At 38.2% G+C, this 22,233-nt stretch overlaps 1 protein-coding gene across 4 annotated transcripts in view; it reads right to left on the reverse strand.

Annotated features, from left to right (window-relative positions):
• LOC136316702 (vascular endothelial growth factor receptor kdr-like) overlaps positions 1 to 22,233 on the reverse strand; it is a 277,304-nt gene that overhangs the window by 219,280 nt on the left and 35,791 nt on the right. For all 4 annotated transcript variants that reach the window (XM_066248756.1, XM_066248754.1, XM_066248755.1 and 1 more), the window contains exon 2: positions 9,616 to 9,712. In XM_066248756.1, the coding sequence (XP_066104853.1) occupies positions 9,616 to 9,712 (97 nt within the window). The remainder of the gene's footprint in view (positions 1 to 9,615; positions 9,713 to 22,233) is intronic.

Consider the following 22,233-nt stretch of genomic DNA (forward strand, 5'->3'; position numbering starts at 1 on the left):
ATTGGACAGCTCAGATATTTTATTTCTTCATGATTCAGCCTTGGATGATTTTGTGTTCCTAGGAATTTATCCACTTCTAGTTTGTTCAATTTGTTGGCATATAATCTTTATTTTAATCTCTTAAAATCCTTTGTATTTCTGTAGTGTCAGTTGCAACTTCTTTTTCATTTTTTATTTTATTTATTTGGGCCCTTTCTCTTTTTATCCCAATGAGTCTGGCTAAAGTTTTATCAATTTTGTTTATCTATGTAAAGAATTAGCTTTAAGTTTCATTGACTTTTTAAATCATTTTAAATTCATACATTTACACTTTAATTCTTATTTTTTCTTTCTTTCTTCTAACTTGTTACTCCCTTTTTTTAGTTACTTTACATGTAAGATTAAATTGTTTATTTGATTTTTTTCTTGTTTCTTGTGGTAGGCCTACATTGTTATTAATTTCTGTCATAGAACTGCTTTGTAATGACCATAGATTTGGGGTCATTGTGTTTTCATTTACATTTGTCTCAAGATTTTTTTTTTTATTCTCTCCTTTATTACTGTGTTAACCCATTCATTGTGTAGTAGTATGTTGTTTTACCTCCATGTGTTTGAGGGTGTTTTTTTTTCTTGTAATTGATTTCTAGTTTTATAATGCTGTGATAAAAAAAGATGTTTAATATAATTTCAATGTTAAATTTATTGAGACTTGTTTTGTAGTTTAACATGTAGTCAGTCCTGGAAAATGTTACATGTGCATTTAAAATGATTATGTATTCTGCTGTTTTGGAATGGAATATTATGAAATATCTGTTTTTATCTGTTCTAATGTTATTAAAACCCAATGTTTCCTTGTTGATTTTCTGTCTGAACGATTTATTGATTTAAGTGGGGTTTTAATGGCTCCTGCTATTGTTATGAAACTATCAATCTCTGTCTTTATGTCTGTTGATATTTCTTATATGAATTTATATGATCCTATGTTGGGTGCATATATGTTTACAAGTGTTATATCCTCTTGATGTATGACCCCTTTATTATTACATAAATAAGTTCTTTGTCCCGTATTACCATCATTGTTTAAAAGTCTATTTTATCTTATATAAATATGGCTACTCCAGCTTTATTTTTTTCTGTCTTTTTCATTTGTATAAACATTTTTTTTCTCTACTCCTTCACTTTCCATTTGTATGTGTCATTTGATCTGAAGGAAATCTCATGCATGCAATACATGTATAGATTTTGTTCCTTTTTTATCTATTCTGCCACTGTATGTCTTTTGATTGGAGCATATTGCCCATTTACATTTTAAGTAATTATTGATAGGTATATACTCACTGACACTTTATCAATAATTTTCCATTTTATTGTACTTCTCTTCTCCTGCTCTCTTATGCAATGATGGCTGTATTTACAGATATGTTCAGGTTCCTTTCTTTTTAATTTTCTATGTATCTATTATGACCTTTGGTTTATTGCATGTCTACACATAACCATGTGGTTTTTTATAGGTTAGTATAAAACAAACCATGTTTATAGCAGTTTAAGTTGATGGATACTTCAGTTTAAATGCATTCTAAAAGCACTATATTTTTACTCACTGCCATGTTTATGTTTTGGACATCATATTTTAAATCTTCTCTGCATGTATGTCCCTTAATTTATTATTGTAAATTCTCATGATTTTACTACTTTTGTCTTTTAGTCTTTATGCTAGCTTTATAATTGGTTTATCCACTAAAAGCTTGACTTTATTGGTAAAATTATTTCTATGCAATATTTTCTTGTGTGTGTGTGTGTGAGACAGGCAGAGAAAGTCAGAGAAAGGAACAGATAGGGACAGACATACAGGAAGGAAGAGAGATGAGATGCATCAATTCTTCATTGCAGCTCCTTAGTTGTTCATTGACTGCTTTCTCATATGTGCCTTGACCGGGAGGCTACAACAGACCAATGACCCCTTGCTCAAGCTAGTGACCTTGGGCTCAAGCTGGTGAGCCTTGCTTAAACCAGATGAGCCTGTGCTCAAGCTGGTGACCTCGGGGTTTCAAACCTGGGTCCTCCACATCCACTCTATCCACTGCAACACTGACTGTTCTGGCTCTATGCTATATTTTCTTATTTTGCTTTGAACGTTTCTTTTCTGCTTAAAAATGTTCCTTTGTCATTTCTTGTAGTGATGATTTTGTGGCGATAAACTCTTTTGGCTTTTGTTTGCTGGAGAAACTTTATCCTTCAATTATGAATAATAACCTTGCTGAGTAGATGATTTTTAGTAATAACTTTCTTCACTTTGCATATATTGTTCTGTTCTTTCTGACCTGCAAAGTTTCTGCTGAAAAATCAGCTAGAAATCTTATGAGATTTTTCTTTTTTCATATAGTGCCTTTTCTCTTGCTGCTTTTAAGATTCTTTATCTAAAACTTTTGAAATTTTTATTATAGTATGTCTTGGTGTGGGCCTTCTTTGAATTCACCTTGTTTGGTCTCTCTGTGCTTCCTCGTCTTTGATGTTTGTTTTCTTCATCAAGTTAGAGAAGTTTTTAGCTATTATTTTTCAAATATATTTTCTGTCTCTTTCTATAATTCTGGAACCTCTATGACACAAATGTTGGTACTCTTGTTGTTGCCCCAGGGATCCCTTAAACTAGTTTCATTTTTAGAGTACTTTTTTCTTATTGCTTTTGCAATTGGGTGATTGCCACTACCTTGTTTTCTAGATAGCTGATTCTTTTTTCTGTTTCATCTAATATGCTTCTGATTCCCTATGGTGTATTTTCAATTTTTCTTATTGTATTCTTTAATTCTAATTGGTTCTTTTTTATATTTTCATCTCTTTGTTGAAGTTCTCACTGACTTCATCCATTATTTTCCCAAGTTCATTGAGCATCTTTATCACCATTACTTTGAACTTTATCTGGTGGACTCCTTGTCTCTATTTCACTTTTTTTTTTTCTTCCTGAAGTTTTCTCCTATTATTTCATTTGGAAGATATTTCTCTGTCTCCTTATTTTGACCATTTCTCTCTGTTTGTTTCTATTTGTTTCTATTTCCCATTCTGGAAAGAGTGGCCTTTTATAGAAGGTGCCCTGTAGTCATCAGGCTCAATGGTCATCAGAGCCAGGTGCTCTAGAGGTGTCCCTTGTGTGGATTGTGTGTGTCCTTCTGTTGCCATTGTGTCATCATTGTTGCAGGTGTACCAGTGGATGGGTTTAACCCTCCGGTCACTGGCTGTATGAAATGACCATGGCTTCTGAAAAAATTCTGATGTGTAAGGTTTGATTCCATAAGTGGGAGTTGTTTGAGAGGTGATCTTATCCTGTGCCAGTTCAGGCTGCCCATCATTCTGTTACTTGTAGAGCTATTTGGGTGGGGCTCTGGTGCAGGTTGAGGCCAGCTGTCAGGTTTGTTCAGTTTTGAGCCTATTGAGAGGAACTTTGGTGCAGTTTAAGGTCAACCACACTTGTACCAAGCTTGTATAATGAAAATCAAGGCCAATTGCTGCTTGTGCAGGGCTTGGGGCCACTTAGGAAACATTACTATGTTAGTGGAAGGTAGCTGCCATGTGTGGCATGTCTGGATCCTCTCAGAATAGGTTATGAGTTGAGTCTAGGGTGGCTTCCATTTGCAATGGGTCTAGTGTTGCTTGGGAAAGGCTCTGGCTAGGGTGATTCAAACAGCATTAGCCAGGTTAATGGAGAGTGACAGATTCAGTGCCTATCTGCAGCATGCTAGCTAAATGGAAAGAAAGCACAAAAGAAACAAATACAAAAAATGCAACCACCAGTGCTTGCATTTTCAGAAAGTATTACCACTGATCCCAATCACTCTCACAATTAGTCTATTAAATTTATCCTCATATAAGCTAGGTATTCCTCAAACTGCTGCCTCTGCATTGGATTAGAGGAAATGACTTTGACCTTGAGGGTTTTTAAGAGCAACATCTCAGTCTCCCCAACCTTTTTGTCTCTTTCTCATGTAACCCTTGGTGGTTTTCAAGGCCAGATATTACGGGAAATTTAGTTCCCATCACAGACTACTTTGGCTGGGGAGTCAGGTGCAGGTTTTGGTTTGTCAGTCCTCAGGGAGGACCACTTCAGCTGTGATTTATCTCTTCTTTGCGAATTATCACACCTTGGGTTGGGACCTGACTAGACTACATCTCTGCCTCTCTTATCCTTCTAAACATGGCTTATTCTTTATATCTTTAGTTATAGAAATTCTGTCAAGCTAGTCTTTATATGGTTCTCAGCAATGCTTGATCTACATTTAGTTGTGATTTCAGTGTTTGCGGGAGGAGTTGAGTCCAGATTGTACTTACTCTACTGTCTTTACTACACCTCAGCAAAAGGGTTTCTATGAAGAGCCACATAAATATTTTAATCTGTGAGTCTCTGCCTCAAATTCTTTTTTCAGTAAGAATGTTTTTCCTTTTTTTACTGAATTTATTGGGGTGACATTGGTTAATGAAATTATACAAGTTTTGGGTGTACAATTGTGTAATACATTATCTGTGTATTGCATTGTGTGTTCACCACCCAAGTCAAGACTCCATCCATCACCATCTATCTCACCTGTACCCTCTTATAACTCCCCTCCCCCTTTCCCTCCTGAAATCGTTACACTGTTATTTGTGTTTATAAGTTTTTTCTTTACCTAATCTTTTTGCCTTTTATACCTACTACCCCAACTCATATCCATATCCCTTCTGACAGCAGTCAGTTTTTTCTCCATATCTATGAATCTGTTTCCTATTTTGTTTATTACTTTATTTTGCTCATTAAATTCCACATGCAAGTAAAATCATATGGCCCTTGTCTTTCTCTGACTGACTTATTTCACCTAGCATACTAATAAGATATCACCTCATACTTGTAACAATTTTTCTTAGTTTTATACTTATATGTTTTAAACAAACAAACAAAAATAATGGCTGCACAGATTGTCACTTATTGAGTCAAGAATTCATACCTACACCTGATGCAAAAATTCTTACTACAGAATCCCAACCTACTGAATCTCAGTTTCAATACCTCTATCAGTGGGAGAATCACTATCACCCTTTTTTCCCTCAAAGTAACCCATTCTACCCCTAGCAAAAGTTTCTGAAAATTGTTTCTACTTATAAGGAATATCATTGTGCCATACTGGAGTTTACCTCCATTGCCTCTAGATGGAATTTCTGGGAATGTACTTTACCAAAATAATGCAGTATCAACAGGACATACATTAGATTAGCAGATTTCCTGAAAGCGAGGCACAGGACTTATTTTTTAAGATGGTGGGGATAGGGTAACTAGGGTATGAGGATCTTTAGAGAGAGAAAGCCTGGGTAGAAGAGCAAAAGTAAAGTCTTGGGATGAGTAAGAACAGGTGGAGTTAAAATAAGAGGAAGTTTTTAAGTTTGTCCACAGAGGACACTCCTGATTTAGACCCATTTTTATCCCCCATTTCTGGATATTTGGTTGAGCCTGAGAAGACATCTTAAAAAATATTCTAAGAATAGGAATTGAGTTCCAGAGATTCCAACAGCAGATTCTTATGGCTGATCCTGAACAGCTGGATAATTGGAATGACTAGGCCTCCTATTACTGATAACATCTTAGGGAGAATCACATGCCATAGTCTTGCGCTTTCTCACAGACTGATTCATTTCCCCCACCACCTTCCATAAGTCACTGGATTTGCCTGCCAGAGTACCAAAGGCCTACAGGTTAAGGTTTGAGAACTTGGGTCACTTGCACCAGGAAGCATTACAAAGGCCCAGCTGAACACAGGAAGTGTGGTCAGTCCCTGTTGGAGCTAAGTGAGAAAGCATTGAGCTCAGCCTACTCCACAGATTTGTCTGGACTTAGAAAGTATAGAGAGCTGCATGCTCTCTATACACAATGTTTACACAATGAAAAACTCACTGGCTTAGGCGTTATAAGTACTTGGTTCTAATATTGGAAATTTGAGTTTCTTTTCTTTAGGCCTTGGTATCTTCATTTGTAAAGTGGGGCTGATAGAAGCTATCTCACAGATGTATTGAGAAGATTTACTGAGTTAATCCATAGAAAGTGCTTAGAGCAAAGCCAGACACAGAATAAGCACCTAACAAATGTTAGTTATTATGGTTATTGGATTTATTGTCATGAGAATTATTTTTTAATCATATAACTCTTTAACGCTCCACTTCTAACCCATTAGGATATCCTGTAAGTTCTACCTTCAAAATATATTCAGAATCTGACCATTTCTCAATCCCTCCACTGTTGACATCCTGGGCAGAGTGCCTATCATCTCTCACCTGGAACACTGCAGTAGCCTCTGAATCTCACCCTCTTTAAACTATATCCCTCTGTCGGGCAAATGAGTTGTAAAATCTGTATTTTTTGGTTTTGTTCATTATTTTTGTTAAAGATGGTGCTGCCCGTTGCCGGGGTGATTATATTAATGCCCTTGCTTGGTAAGGGGCTTGGTTATGCTAATGTGTGATGGAGAAGGGGGTTGTTCTGTGGAAAAGTTTTAAAAGGAGGAGCTAGAAGGGCATTCTGGGGATATCATGTTGTTCCAGTGGAGAAAGAGAGGCCACATGGAGGAGAGGAGGCAGCCAAAATGGAGGCAAAGAGGTGGGAGATTTTGATTCTAGAAAAACTCAGATGAGTCAGTGGCTTTGGAAGCCCTGAATGGAAAAGGAAGTGTTTCCTGCTCTGTGTTTTTACTCTACAAGTGTGAGTCTAGAATAAAGGAAAATGAACTACCAGTTTTTTGCTCTGCAATTTCATTACCATCTGTCTGGATCAAACGTGAACCTGCAAGAGCCAGGCGGCTGTGATGGTGGCCATGACTACTGGCTTTATACCCTCACAGCATCCAGAAGGAGAATTTTAAAACATATATAATGTTGCATCATTCTCCTACTTAATTTTTTCCAGTGGCTTCCCATGACATTTACAATAAATTCAAAATCCTCACCAGGGTCTATAACATCTTCTTACCTTTCCATTCCAATCTCCTTTCTTCCCATTGTTTACTTTGTTCCAGCCACACTAACTTCTTGCTGTTTATTGGCCATATCAAATTTACCCTTACAACGAGGTCTTTGCATTTTTATTGCCCCTATCTGGAACATTCTTCTTCAGCAGCCACATAATAAATTATTCTATTTTATTTTATACTTCTTTGGCACTCAGAGCAACAATTATTATTTTTATGCATCAACGGTATGTTTGCTCTACAATAAATAAGTGAGGGAGTGCATATATGAACTAGTAGGGGAAAAAGACATCTATGATAATTTAAGTGCAAGAGAATAATTACTCAAAATTTTATTTTAATGTAGGGAAAACAAGAAGTAGAAGCCCTGCCATGACCCAGTTGTGTGTCACTGGGCAGATATTTTCACCTCTTCAGTCCTCAACTTACTCACTTTTTAAAGGGGGTCTAGAGGAGCTCTTCATATTTCCAAAAACTTCTGAGCATTTATTTGTGATTTCACAAGCCATACCTCCTTCTCTCATTTCTCCATTTCTACCCAAGGCACTATTAGCATGTCCAGGTGAAATTTTTCTGGAATCCCTTTATCACTGAAGCAAATTTCTCCTAAAGTACCAACCAGCCTCCCTACCAGAGCCAAGCCTGTTGCTAATGCATCACCTGAGATTAAGTATCTACAACTTATGGTCAGTTAAAACTGGGCATTATGGCACTAAATATCCTGGAAAGAAGCTCTGGGAATAAGTATGATCTGTTAAAACATGACAGGAAAGGACACATGCAGACAATTGGTGGCAGTTTCTATTTGATGGCTAATAGGTCACGCATCATTCACAGTCTCTGGCGTGAAGTGATCCTTCGTGACCAGGGTCTGATAATGCACTAAAGCTGACTCCTCAATCATGCTTTATACCCAGAGATGTTGCTAAGTAAGCATGTGGGGGGGGGAGAAAGCTTCCAAAAACAAATTTCTGGATCAAATTCCCTGATTAAACTTCACCAGTATTGTTGAAACCCAGTCAGCTAGAAGAAGAAGGCATCCTCTGGAAGGGGAATACAAGAACCTACAAGACCTAAAATGGGAAGTCCTCCACCGTCCAGTTATGCTATGGAAATAGGAATTAAATATCATCACTATCACCACACTTTATTTAATGTAATTCACTAGACATTGCAATAGATATTCTCCCAGTCTTCCATAATAATGAAATATTCACTTTATTAGTTGGACATATGGTCTCCTGAACAAAACATTACATTTCCCAGTCACTCTTGCAAGCTAAGTGTGGTCATGTGATTAAGTTTTGTTCAAAAGGATATAAGCACAAGTGGTATATAGGGCTTTTGGGAAAATGTTCTTAGAGCTGAAATGCATGTGTTTCTTTACCTTTCTTTTTATCTAACTAGATGGAATACAAACATGTTGAATGGAATAACCATTTTGGATCACATAGTGAAAGCTATTAGTTAATGTAAATAGATCTACAATACAGAAAGAGTTATGTGTTTCTAATGATCTCATGCCATCCTCAAATATCCACCCTTTGGACTTCTTTCCATAAAACAATTAAACTTTATTTCCAAAAGTTAACTTGGGTTTCCTATTGCATATATTACAATGTAGTCTTTACTGACACACTGGGGCATTGGCTATTTAAAGGAGGGAGCAGTGCATTCTGCTTTCAGTTCAATTAATTGTTATACACATTTATTGACCATGTACTCCTATATCTGCCAGATTTGAGTACTACTTCCTTTCTTGAAACCGTGCTCTCCTTCATGACAATTATCCCTTGTTTCTTCCTCTTATGCAGTCTCAATGCACTTTCTCAAGTACCCTTACTGCCTGTGCAGTACTGAAGCACAGGGGCCCCTCAAAATTATGACCTATACACTTTTATCTCCTCTCTCAGTGCACCCTTCCTATTATCCTCATTTATTCATATGGTTTCAACTATAATTCAGTTTTTGTGAATAATTTTCCCATCTCCATCTCTAATCTGCTTTCTCTCCCAAACCCACATACTTACTGTACTTATAATGTAAAATTTCTGTTGAGTCTTTCAAACTAAAATTCTCTTCCCAGTAACTCACCCAAATGAAGAAATCACAAAGAGAAAGAGAAGTACCCACTTCCAGGCCCTAGATATTTTTGCAAATGTGAAATTGTTCCTTTGACCACATAGGTGGGAGTCTACAAGAAATATGGTACTGTAGATATCAAGGAAAAATAAGTGCCATTTTAAGAGTTCCAAAAAATGTAACCGTGACAAAGGAGAGTCTATAGGGTCACATGCTGTTGCTATTGGCATTGTTGTAAACAAAAAGTTAACATCATATCTTTGCCAAAAAATGTACATTTTGTCATATTAAAGACTTTAAGAGCCATATTAGTTTCCTGAAATGTGTGAAAAAGTAATAATATAAATAAGAGAGCCAAAGACAAGATGCATGGATTCAGCTGTAAAGCTAGCCTGCTCCATCCAGAAAAGTACTTTGTGAAAACCAGTGGCAAGAAACCTGAACTTCCAGAATATATTCTCTACTGTTTAAAAAAAAGAATAAAAATTTTTGGAGTGTGATAAAAAATTCAATCTTTCTGAGCCCCTTACCATGTGCCTTTTAATCAAGAAAAGTTCAAGGGCTTTGATATTGTTACCTGCAAGTTATTTCAAATGTTCCACCAGCCTGGATCACCACCTGATCTCCAAGAATGCTCAGTTCTGGTTTCATCCTGGTCTCTTTATTGGCAAGACCTGAAGCAAGATAAAATATATTGCTATTAAAATTATTCAGTCATAAGATGTATCCAAATATCATTCCACATGAATAAATTGGTGTGTATGTGAGGTCAAGTGCTGCATTTTCAGTAATAGAAAACTATTAGAAACAGCTAAATGCCTATAAGTAAAAGTCTGATTAAATTATGGTACATACATATGATGGCATAAACAGCAGTAAAACAGAAAAAAAGAATTCTTTATGTAATACTATAGAGCAGTCTCTAAAATAAATCAAAGCAAAATATAAAAGAGTATGTATTATATGTTATATAATAATTCATGTAAATGAAAAAAAATGTATATTAATTTATGTATGCATATAACAGAAAGACACACAAAAAATTAGGAGTAGGGGGTTGCTTCTGAGGAGAAAAAAATGGGGAACAGAGAATAGTGGATATAATGAGCCTTTCCACTGTATACATGGGTGATATATTAAATCATTGTCTACAATTACTTCTTAGTACTACCCAATAGAGTTCAAAAAGTCTATTTGCCCACCCTAATGATTTTGGATTTGGTCATGTGACTTGATTTTAAAAAATGAAATTTGGGTTGAAATTATAGTGCACCGGTTTCATTCTGAGATTTTAATAAACATTGCATATTCTTGTTCAACCTCTTTCATTTCTTCCATCACTGTAACAAAACTGGACGTAGGTAGGCTGCTGGTCCAAGGGGAATAAGAAACACCTGGAGAAGACTTAGAACTTTCAGGCTCAAGCCAAATCTAGTAGAACCATCCTAAATCAGAACACCAGACAACACACAGTTGCATGATCAAGAAATAAATATTTAACATGGTATGTAACTAAATATAGTTTAATTCAGTATAATTAAAATAAAAAGGCACAAATTAAAAGTTTTCAATTTTATCAGTTTTAACATATGTATACCATATGAAATTATAACTTCAATGAAAATAATTAATATATTTATTACCCCTGAAACTTCCCTAATGCCTCTTTGTAGTTCATCTGTCTCTACACCCCTGCCGCCAGGCAACAAATGATCTGCTTTCTTTCACTATAGATCAGTTAAAATTTTCTACAAGTGTTTTTGAGTGAGGGAGGGAGAGAGAGTGGCGAGAGGAGAGAGATGAGAAGATTTCACTCATAGTGGCATCATTTTGGTTGTTCATTGACTTTTTCAGATGTGCCTTGACTAAGGGGGTCAAGATGAGCCAGTGACCTCTTGCTCAAGCTAGTGACTTTGGCTCAAGCCAGTAACTTATTACTCAGGCCAGTGACCTTGGGCTCAAGCCTTTGTCTTTAGGCCAGCAACCCTGAGTTTCTAGCTAGCAACCTTTGGGCTTTAACCAGTGACCTTGGGATCATGTCAGTGATCCCACACTCAAGCCAGCAGCCCCATGTTCAAGCTGGCAAGCCCATAGACAAGCCAATGAGTCCATGCTCTAATTGGCATCCTTTGGGTTTTGAACTGGGGCCCTCAGCATCCCAAGCTGATGCTCAATCCACTGTACCACCACTGTTCAGGTGAAATTTTCAAAAATTTTAAATTAATAAAATTATATAACATATACACTTTCATGCTTGGCTTTGATCACTCAGAGTAGTGATTTTTGAGACAAATTTCTGTCAATAGCATATTCCTTTGTATTTCCAAGCAGTATTCCATTGTTTAGCTATAATAACATTTGTCTAGCTATTCATCTGTTCTTGGATCCTTGGGTTGTTTCCAATTTTTTGGCTATTATTAATAAGAGCTGTTATGAACATTCATGTAAGTCTTTTGTGAACATACATTGCCATTTATCTTAAATAAATACATAGATGTGGAATAACTGGGCTGTGTAGAAGACATATGCTTAGCCTTTTAACAATCTGGCACACTGCTATTCTATGTGGTTGGACCATTGTGCAACTTCACTAGCAAAGAATGGTAGGTACAGTTGCCCTACATTCTTGCCAATGTTTCATATGGTCAGTGTTTTTAAGGTATAAAAACTTTATTTGGTGTGTAAAAGTATCTTATTGTGATTTTAATTAAGTGTCTATTCAAATCTCTGTACCTCTTTTGGAGATATTTGCCTTCTTTTGTGGTTGTGTTACTTGCATATTCTATACAGACATCCTATGTTTGATATATGTAATGCTGTGCTGGGTTTGGAGCCAGTTTGCTAGTCAGCATTTTTGAGGCTGCATCTGACTTGTAAAGTAGTCTTATGTATATTTTCAGTTATATAACATGATAATAAATTGCTTTATTCAGAATAAGTAGAACTAAGTAAATAAGCCAGCACACAAAAATATGTATTGTCAATTCTTTAAAGTGAAAGGAAACTACTATTTATTATTTGTAAAATATGCTAACAGTTTTACTTGTTCTAACTCACGGGATCCTCACAGCTGTCAGCTCGGTACTATTATTATACCTCTTTCAGCAATTCAGGCTACGGAAAAGAAATACTGAGGCTCAAAGTCATATAGCGTATTAGTACTAAGATTAGAATTCAAACTTAGGTCTGCCTAACTCCAATGTGTGTGCTCTTTCTATTAAATTGTGCTGTTTGCTTAATGAAGTATAGCTTATCATTTTCACAAGTCCAGAGCTAATGCCCAAGTGTCAAAATATCTAAGTAAATGGCTAAAATAGAAATAAAGCTAAATTGTATACAGTGATGGTATTATTTTACATTATATTTCATAGCAACATTTCCCATAATATTTTATCCTGGAATTATCGAGAATTAATTGTTCCTTTCTCCATGGTTCCAGCAACATGCTGTGAAATCATAGTTATAGGTCTCACTTCACTCTGCCTTATGTTGATGCTATTTTTCTTATATCTAGCCATCTCAGAAATTGGGAGCTCTCTGATATTGGAAACTGTGTTTATTCACCTGTGTACCCACAACCCAGAGCACAAGCAGAGGGTTTCCTGATGGTCAACTAAAGGAAAATGCCATTTCTTAGGTTTAGTGGTGCCGTGAGTAAAACAAAGTCTTCAGACATGATCTTTGCCCTCAAAGAGCTCACAGTGTAGTAAGAAAATCAGATACCAACAAATAAATACATTGAATATGTTAAGTGCTAGAAAAGGTATAAAAAAGAGCTGTGGGAGCCCAGACTAGCCAGTAATAAATTCCATAAATATTTGTTGAATGAATGAGTCATGTGTTTTGAAAGATTTTAATTCATCATATCTAGTGCAGGGGTTAAGAACACAGAATGTGTGAGAGATCCAAGATGGCAGCAGAGTAGGTGGATGTTACACTCACTTCCTCCCAGAACCAAACTGGAGTTATCATTAAATTTAAAAACAATAGTCCTGAAAAACCAACTCAAGATTAAATGAAGAGGAGTCTTATGAACAAGGATCACAGAAGAAGCCACATCAAGACTGGTAGGGAGGGCAGAGACGTGAAAAGGGCTGGCCCCACTCCCACAAGTGACAGCTGAGGTCCCTGAAGGATATCTCAGCCGTGAGTGTGTTCAACCTTGATAGGTGTGGGACCTATACCCCTAGCAGTGTTTCCCAGTCTAGAGCATCAGAGCTGAGAAGAGGTCCCCACATAGCATTTGGCTACAAAAAGCATCAAGGTTTCTATCTGACAGAAAAAGACATGGGTTCATAGAGAAGCAAACACCTCTTAAAGGACCAATGCAGAAAATATCATTCATAGCCACTTACCCAGAGCTCCAGTGGAGGGAAAGATGAGTGGACTAGAGACAGGTGACAAAAGTCTGAGGTTTGCAGGTCTTGGAAGAGACAAGTGAGGGGGGGCAGCTACCAGGACCCCTATACTGAGTCATTTTCCAACATCATAATCACCATCTTTCTTGGGCAGATGAGTCCCCTTTGTGCAGCAGCAGCCTGGGGGAAAGCATCAGCCTCACCCTCAGGAAGCTCTCTTGCCCCACTCTATGAAGATTGGACCCTGTTGAGAAGTAAGCAGCCTTGGTCAGGGAGCAGAGGTCTGAATAGATACAGGAGGTAACAGTGACTTGGTTGTCTTACTCTGAAGTGGGAGCTATTACCCACACTTTCCCGAGAATATGATTAGTGTTTCCCCCTCATGGGAGATTCAGTAGAAACTGTCCAGACTGTTGGCAGGCCAAATCTCAGGGTTTCAGAGGCCCTACCCACCTGACTTTTAATGACTACACCTTACTGAGCTCTGAGAAAAAATTCAGGACAGATACCTGTGGCTCTGGGGTGAGGGTCACACCCCCCACCTTTCCTGACCCTTGAAAGGCACCTCCTCCTCAGGGGAGATCCACTGGTCCCATACTCTTGACTCTACCAGAGGTTTTTATCAGGGGCCAAAACTAGCAAGCATCCAGCAGAGAGAAGTAGCTGGAGGTTGATCTCAAGGAGTCTTGGGTCTTTTGCTGAGGTGCCCCTAGACCTGATGGTGATAAATGCCAGCCTAGGTGTGCAGCTTGGTCTTTCCATGTGCACATAAGCCCAGCAGAGTCAGCTATAGAATGTGTAATGCTTGTAGCTCCAAACCTGTTGCTGAGGGCCAGTCACAGGCAGTGTCTTATATTGGTCTGCACCAGGTTCCCTCCTAAGAGGTCCACAACCAACATATGCAGTGGCTGGCTATGGACAACATCAGAGCAGGATACAATAGCTTTACAAGCAGCATATCCAAAGGGAGAGCTCTTTAGGCACCAAACACAGCTGAGGTGAATTCTACTTGTTGTGGTCAGCAACTGAACAGCAGCTTGCATGCATTGGTTGAGGTAGAGCCTCATAGTCAGCCAGCCTGAGGGTATATCCCATGCACAATTGGCCAATAGCATTCAAGATGGAATTATGAGCCCTGGTTGGTTTGCTTAGTGGATAGGGCATTTGCCCGGTGTGTGGACATTCTGGGTTTGATCTCTGGTTAGGACACACATGAGAAACATTCATCTGTTTCTCTTCCCCTTTCTCTCCCTCTTCTCTCTTTCTTCCCCTCTCTCAGCCAGTGACTCTATTGGTTCAAGCATTGGTCCTAGGTGCTGAGGATAGCTTGGTTGATTCAAGCTCTGGCTCTAGATGGGGGTTGCTGGAAGGATCCCGGTTGGGGTACATGCGGGAATCTGTCTATCTCCCCTCCTCTCACTTAAAAAGTAAAAAAGAAAATAAAAGAAAGAAAAAGAAGTAATTACAGGAGTTTCCAAGATGGTTGCAGGGCAGGTGAACTGTACACTCAATTGCTTCCAGACTCAAAACTGAGTCACAGCTAAAACATCAAGCATTCAAATGGAATAACCAACTAAAGGATAGCTGAACTGAAAAATTATAACCAAGGGTTTACAAAAGAAGCCACATTTAGACCAGCAAGGATAGCAGAGGTGCAGAAAAGGCTAACCCTTGTACCTACATGTAGTGTCTGACAAGCCAGAGGGATATCACATCCATGATGCTTCCTCCCCACAGGAGAATGGGGGGTGGATCCCAAACCCACAGAAGGATTCCCAACCCAGAACAACAAGGATGGGATGAGGAGCTCACAGAGAATCTGGAGGTGAAATTCAGAGTCCTAGACACTAATTTCCCAAGTACTGGCATTCTTATTGTCACAGCCAAGAGAGTAAAAATCTTGTCCCCAACTGCCAGAGGCGCCATTCTGCTGTTTGAAGTCCCAGCAGTGTCTGTACTGCTGTTATTTTTCTGGGAAAGTTTTCAGCGAAGACCCAAAAAGTGACTAAACAGTGAGGCTCCAAAAAGATAACCAGCCTTCCCCCCTTCAGCACACAGCTGTCTCCAGAGCTTTTGCTGGGAGGCAGATGGGTGGATGCAGGTGTGTGCGGAGTCATTGTAGGGGTGCAACTCTTGTCTCCCCAGCAAGCAGAGAGCCAGCTACCTCAGAGAAGGGAAGAAGTCCCAGTTCCCTTCCTACAGTTGGTGGGCACCATCTTCAAGGAGAAAAGTTGGTGGGGCCCTGAAAAGAGAATGTGGTATGCTGGGAGAGTAGAGTTTCATACAGAGTCAGGACTTTAGAACTTGGTCTTGCTCTTAATGAGTGCCTGGAGCATTGAGAGAGCACAAAGCTATACAGAGAGCCAGGACTTCTTTAGGATCTGGCCTCTTCACAGAGTGCTGAGAGATCACAGTGTGTGCAGAGAGTCAAGACTTTCTAAGCCTGTTGCCATGGAGAAGCTTTGGTTGAGGTGTCAGGAAGGCAGGTGCAGGGGTGTATGGAAGCTTCACAGTGAGGGGGGGAGTGAAATCTTCCATTCTTGAGAAGTTAGCCCAAGCTACCCCTGGAAGGCAAAGAAGTGCACCACCCCCTTCTACAAGACTGCAGGCATCACCCTTAAGGGGAAACTGTATGGATTAGCCTTGCCAAGTCCTGGATACCCTGCCCTGCTGGGCTCAGTTCCACAGGTGGAAGGAGAGAGGCTTAGAGCTCAGACATACAAAGTGTTAATTCCTTGGAGTGTATAGTTGGGACCAGATGAAGTGCTTATTCACTTCTTGCGGGCTGAGCCACAATCAACCCCAGTGAGAGACTCTCAATCTTCCCCACTGAGACCTCTGACTCCTCAGCTGAAAGAACTTCTGCAGAAAGGACTGCTGGCCCTATCCAACCTGAACCTGATGCTTACCTCTCTAGGGAGAAATAGCATTGGAGTATCCAGCAGTGGCTGAAGGTTAGGCTCTGGAGTAAGGGTCATTTTCCCCACACCAAGTACCTGACCAAGAGACTCCCAAGAAAGGGGTCCCACTAACATTGTCCTTCAGACCTCAATAGGCCTAATATACCAAGCTTGGACTCTGAGGAGGATTTGGTGGGGCAAGGCCAGTTTGAGCCCAGTCTAAAGTTTTTCTGCAAAAGGCTTTGTGAAAGACCAGGCAGCTGCGGCCCTGGCCGGTTGGCTCAGCGGTAGAGCATCGGCCTGGCGTGCAGGGGACCTGGTTCGATTCCTGGCCAGGGCACATAGGAGAAGCGCCCATCTGCTTCTCCACCCCCCCTCCTTCCTCTCTGTCTCTCTCTTCCCCTCCTGCAGCCAAGGCTCCATTGGAACAAAGACAGCCCGGGTGCTGGGGATGGCTCCTTGGCCTCTGCCCCAGGCACTAGAGTGGCTCTGGTCGCGGCAGAGCGACGCCCCGGAGGGGCAGAGCATCGCCCCCTGGTGGGCAGAGCGTCGCCCCCTGGTGGGCGTGCCAGTTGGATCCCGGTCGGGCGCATGTGGGAGTCTGTCTGACTGTCTCTCCCCGTTTCCAGCTTCAGGAAAAAAAAAAAAAAAAAAAGACTAGGCAGCTGCAAGAGGTGGTATAGCAGCTGAAAAGTGGAGGCAAATCTTAAGGAGCTTGGGCCTTTTTATGAAGCTCCTGCCAGCTGTAAGTGGGAAAAAGTTGATCCTTATACACAGGTTGGCTCCTACCACACATACTTGGGCACAAAACCTGAAAATAGAAACAGTGAACAGAGTGGTAGCTCCAGACAGGTAGTCCAAGGTTGGTTGCAAATAATGTCTAACATCAGCCAGCCCAAAGCCCAAGAAAAGTACCCAAGAACAACAAAATCAGAAGTGGGTTGCAGACTGTACCAGCCCTAGACCCAACGAGCGACATTAGTCGCACACCCAAAGGAAGAATCCAACAGGCACCAGACCCTGCTAAGAATAACTACAGCCAAGGGGACAGCTATTACACAGCTTCTAATACACATGATCAAAGTTGACCCTTAGATCCAGCCATCTTAAAGGCTTAACTCTATCCATGAAAGGGCCAACAGCATTCAAGACTCAAATACAATAGGAGGGTACATATAACCCACAAGAAACATTCTTAGAGTAAGGAGTTCAGGTGGCCTGGAGGTTTCTACCACTGAGTCCAACAAGACAACTTCTTCATAAAAACATCACAACCAATTTGGGAGTCAGAGCAGAGCTAACTAATACATAGAAAAAATAGGCAGACAATGGAAATACCCCAAATTAAACAAATAGAGAAATCCCCAGGAAAATAATTAAATTAAATGGAAGCAACCAAACTACCAGATCCAAAGTTTAAAACAATAGTTATAAGAATGATCAAGAGTCTTAGGGAAAGAATGAATGATTTCAATGAGAACGGAAACAAAGAGATAGTAAGCATTGAAAAGGTTATAGAAACCATAAAAAGTCATGTAAAGTGAAGACAATATCTGAAATGAAGACTGCACTAGCAGGCTGGATGAAGTGAAGGACCCAATCAGCAATTTAGAGGACAAAATAACAGTAAGCACAGAAATAGAGCAGCAAAAAGAAAAGAGATTCAAGAAGGCAGAGAAAACTCTAAGAGACCTCAATGACAACATCAAGTGAAAAAACATCACATTACAAGGGTTCTGGAAAAAGAACAGAATAAACAAAGTATAGAGAACCAGTTTGAATAAATCATAGCTGAAAACTTTTCTTGAAGGAAATAGTCGCACAAGTTCATGAAGCATAGTAAGTCCCAAATAAGATAAACCCAAAGAGGGTTTACTCTATGACACATCATTATTGAAATACCAAGGATAAAAGACAAAGAAGGAATACTAAAAGTTGCAAGAGAAAAGCAATCAATTACCTACAAAGGAGCCCTTATAGGTTGTCATCTGACTTCTCACCAGAAACAGTACAAGCCAGAAGGGATTGGCAAGAAATATTCAAATTGATGAAGAACAAGGGCTTACAACCAAGACTACTCTATCTAGTACAGTTATTGATTAAAATAGAAGGAAAAAGAGCTTCCACGATAAAAAATTAAAAGTTAAAAGAGTTCATTACCACCAAACCAGTATTGCAAAAGAAAAAAGAAAAAAAATGTTAAAGGGCTTACTATATGAAGAGGAAAGTAAAAAAGAAATTAAGAGAAAGAATATTGGAGATTTAAAGAATAAAATGGTAATAATAAGTACATATCAATAATAACCTTAAATGGCCTGACCAGGTAGTGGCACAGTGGATAGAGTGTCGGAATGCAAAGCTGAGGACCCAGGTTTGAGACCCGGAGGTTGCCAGTTTGAGTGCGGTCTCATCTGGTTTGAGCAAAGCTCACCAGCTTGGATCTAAGGTCGCTGGCTCGAGCAAGGGGTTACTTGGTCTGCTGAAGGCCCACGGTCAAGGCACATATGAGAAAGCAATCAATGAACAACTAAGGTGTCACAACGAAAAACTGATAATTGATGCTTCTCATCTCTCTTCATTCCTGTCTGTCTGTCCCTACTATCCCTCTCTCTGACTCTCTCTCTGTCTCTGTAAATAATAATAATAATAATAATAACCTTAAATGTAAATGGATAAAGTTATCCAATCAAAAGACATAGCATATAGCTGAAAAGATAAGGAAACATAACCCGCATGGCCTGTGGTGGCACAGTGGATAAGGCGTTGACCTAGAATGTTGAGGTAGCAGATTCAAAACCTGGAATGCTGAGGTTACTGGTTTGAAACCTTGGGTTTATCCAGTCAAGGCACACACTAAAGTGAAACAACTGTGAGTTGATCCTTTACACTCCCCCAACCTCTCTCACCTTTCACTGTAAAATCAATAAATAAAAAAAATTCTTTAAAAAAAATACAACTCACTTTAGAACAAGAGATATGCACAATTTGAAAGTAAAGGGATGGAAACAATATTTTATGCAAATGGAAATGAAAAGGAAAACTGGGGTAGCAATATTTATATTTGACAAAATGGTTTTTAAAACAAAGGCTATAGTAATAGACAAAGAAGGTCATTACATAATGATAAACAGAGTAGTCCAACAAGAGGATATAACCATTGTAAACATGCACACACTCAATATAAGATAACCTAAATATAAAAGGCAGATTTTGATAGATGTTAAGAGAGAGATTGAAAGCAATAAAGTCATAGTAGGGCATTTTAAAACTCCAGGAAATCAATGGATAGATCCTCCAGAAAGAAAGTCAACAAAGAATTAGCAACCTTAACTTACACACTAGATCAACTGGATTTAATGGATATCTTCAGAACATTTATTCCCAAAGTGGCAGAATATACAATATTTTCAAGTGCACGTGGTACATTTTCTAGGACAGATTACATGTTAGGACACAAAACAAGTCTCAGTAAATTTAAGAAGATTGAAATTATATCAAGCATTTTTTCTGACCACAATGGCATGAAACCAGAAATAAAGGACAATAGAAAAATTTTTAAAAATTCAACAATTTGGAGACTAAAGAGCATGTTATTAAATAACAAATGGTTTGACAATGAGATCAAGGAAAAAAATTTTTTTTTTCTTGAAACAAATAAAAATGTACACACAAATACCCAAAATCTATGGGAAATAGTAAAAGGAGTCCTGAGAGGGAAGTTCATAGCATTACAAGCCTACCTTAAGAAGCAAGAAATAGCTCAAATAAACAATGTAAACCTGCACCTAAGAGAACTAAAACAAACAAACAATTAAACAAAGCTCAGAAGAAGTGGAAGGAAAGAAATAATAAAGTTCAAAGTGGAAATAAATTACTGAGACTAATACACACACACACACACACACAGAAGATCAATGAAATCAAGAGCTGTTTTATGGAAAGATAATCAAGAGAAACTTTTAACCAAACTGATCAAGAAAAAGGAGGAAAGCCCCAAATAAATAAATTTTAAAATGAAAGAGGAGACATAACAACTGACATCATAGAAATACAAGGGATTGTAAGAAAATCCTGTGAAGAATTGTATGCCAAATAATTGGACAACCTGGGTGAAATGGGTAAATTCCTAGAACAGTACAATCTTCCAAAACAGAAAATAGGAGGGGACTGAATAACAACCAATGAATTTGAAGCAGTAATCAAAAAACAGGAGGAAAAAAAAAAAAAGCAAGCCCTGGACCAGATGGCTTCACAGGTGAATTTTACCAAACATTCAAAAGAGAACTAACACCTGTCTTTCTTGACCTATTCCTAAAAATTAAAGAGGAAGAAAGACTTCCAAGCTCATTTTACAAGGCAAGCATTATCCTCATTCCAAATCCAGGTAAAGACACTACAAAAAAAGAAAACTATAGGCCAATTTCCCTGATGAATTTAGATGCTAAAATTCTCAAAAAAAAAAAAATAGCAAACAGGATCCAGCAATACATGAAAAAAATCATACATCATGATCAAGTGGGATTTATTCTGGGTAGGCAAGGCTGGTACAATATTTGCAAATCAGTAAATGTGATTCATCATATAAACAAACTGGAGGACAAATATCACATGATTATATCAATAGATGAAGAAAAAACACTTGATAAATTCCAGCACCTATTTATGATAAAAATTCTCAGCAATGTGGGAATTGAGGAAACATACCTCAACATAATAAAGGCCAAATATGACAAACCTACAGCCAACATTATACTCAATGGGCAAGAACTAAAAGCAATCTTTATAAGATCAGGAATAAGACACCTTTTACCACTTATTTAACACAGTACTGGAAGTCCTAGCCACAGCTATCAGACAAGAAGAAGAAATAAAAGGCATCCAAATTGAAAAGGAAGAAGTAAAACTGTCATTATTTGTCAACAGGATGATATTATACATAGAATATCCTAAAGTCTTAACTCAAAAACTACTAGACCTAATAAATTAATTCAGAAAAGTAGCAGGATATAGAATTAATATTTAGACATCCACAGCATTTTTATAAACCAATAATGAACTGTCTAAAGGAAAATGAAGAAATAATCCCATTTGTTATTGTGACAAATAATAATAAAGTACTTAGGAAAAATTTAATCAAAGAGGTAAAAGACTTGTACTTAGGAAATTATAAGACATTATAAAAATCAAGTAAGGAAGATACAAACAAGTGGAAGCACATACCATGTTCATGGATAGGAAGATTAACATAATTAAAATGTTCATACTACTCAAAAGCAATCTATAGAGTCAGTGAACTTCTTATTAAAATACCAATGTCATAATTTAAAGATGTAGAACAAACATTCCAAAAATTTTATGGAACCAAAAAAGAACCCTAATAGCCTCAGCAATTTTGCAAGTAAAGAACAGTAGGAGATATCACACTTCCTGATATCAAGCTATACTACAAGGCTGTTGTAATCAAAACAGCTTGGTACTGGCATAACTTCAGGCATACATATGATGGAACAGAACAGAAAATCCAAAAATTAACCCACAGCTTTATGGTTAATTAATATTTGACAAAGAAGGCAAGAATATACAATGGAGCAAAGACAGTGTCTTTAATAAATGGTGTTGAGAAAATTGGACTGATGCATGCAAAAAAACAAAACTAAACTACCAACTTACACCATACATAAAAATAAACTCAAAATGGATAAGAGACATAAATGTAAATCATAAGATCATAAAAAAGCCTAGCAAAAAAATAGGCAATAGAATCTCAGACATCTCTTGTAATAATATATATTTTTTAATATAGTTCTTCTGGCAAGTGAAATAAAGGAAAAAATGAACAAATGGGACTATATCAAATAAAAAGCTTTTGCATGGCAAAAGAAACTGTTAAAAAATAAAAAGACAACCCACTGTATGGGGGAACATATTCACTGATAC

This window comes from Saccopteryx bilineata, chromosome X, assembly GCF_036850765.1.
Source record: "Saccopteryx bilineata isolate mSacBil1 chromosome X, mSacBil1_pri_phased_curated, whole genome shotgun sequence".
NCBI lineage: Eukaryota > Metazoa > Chordata > Mammalia > Chiroptera > Emballonuridae > Saccopteryx > Saccopteryx bilineata.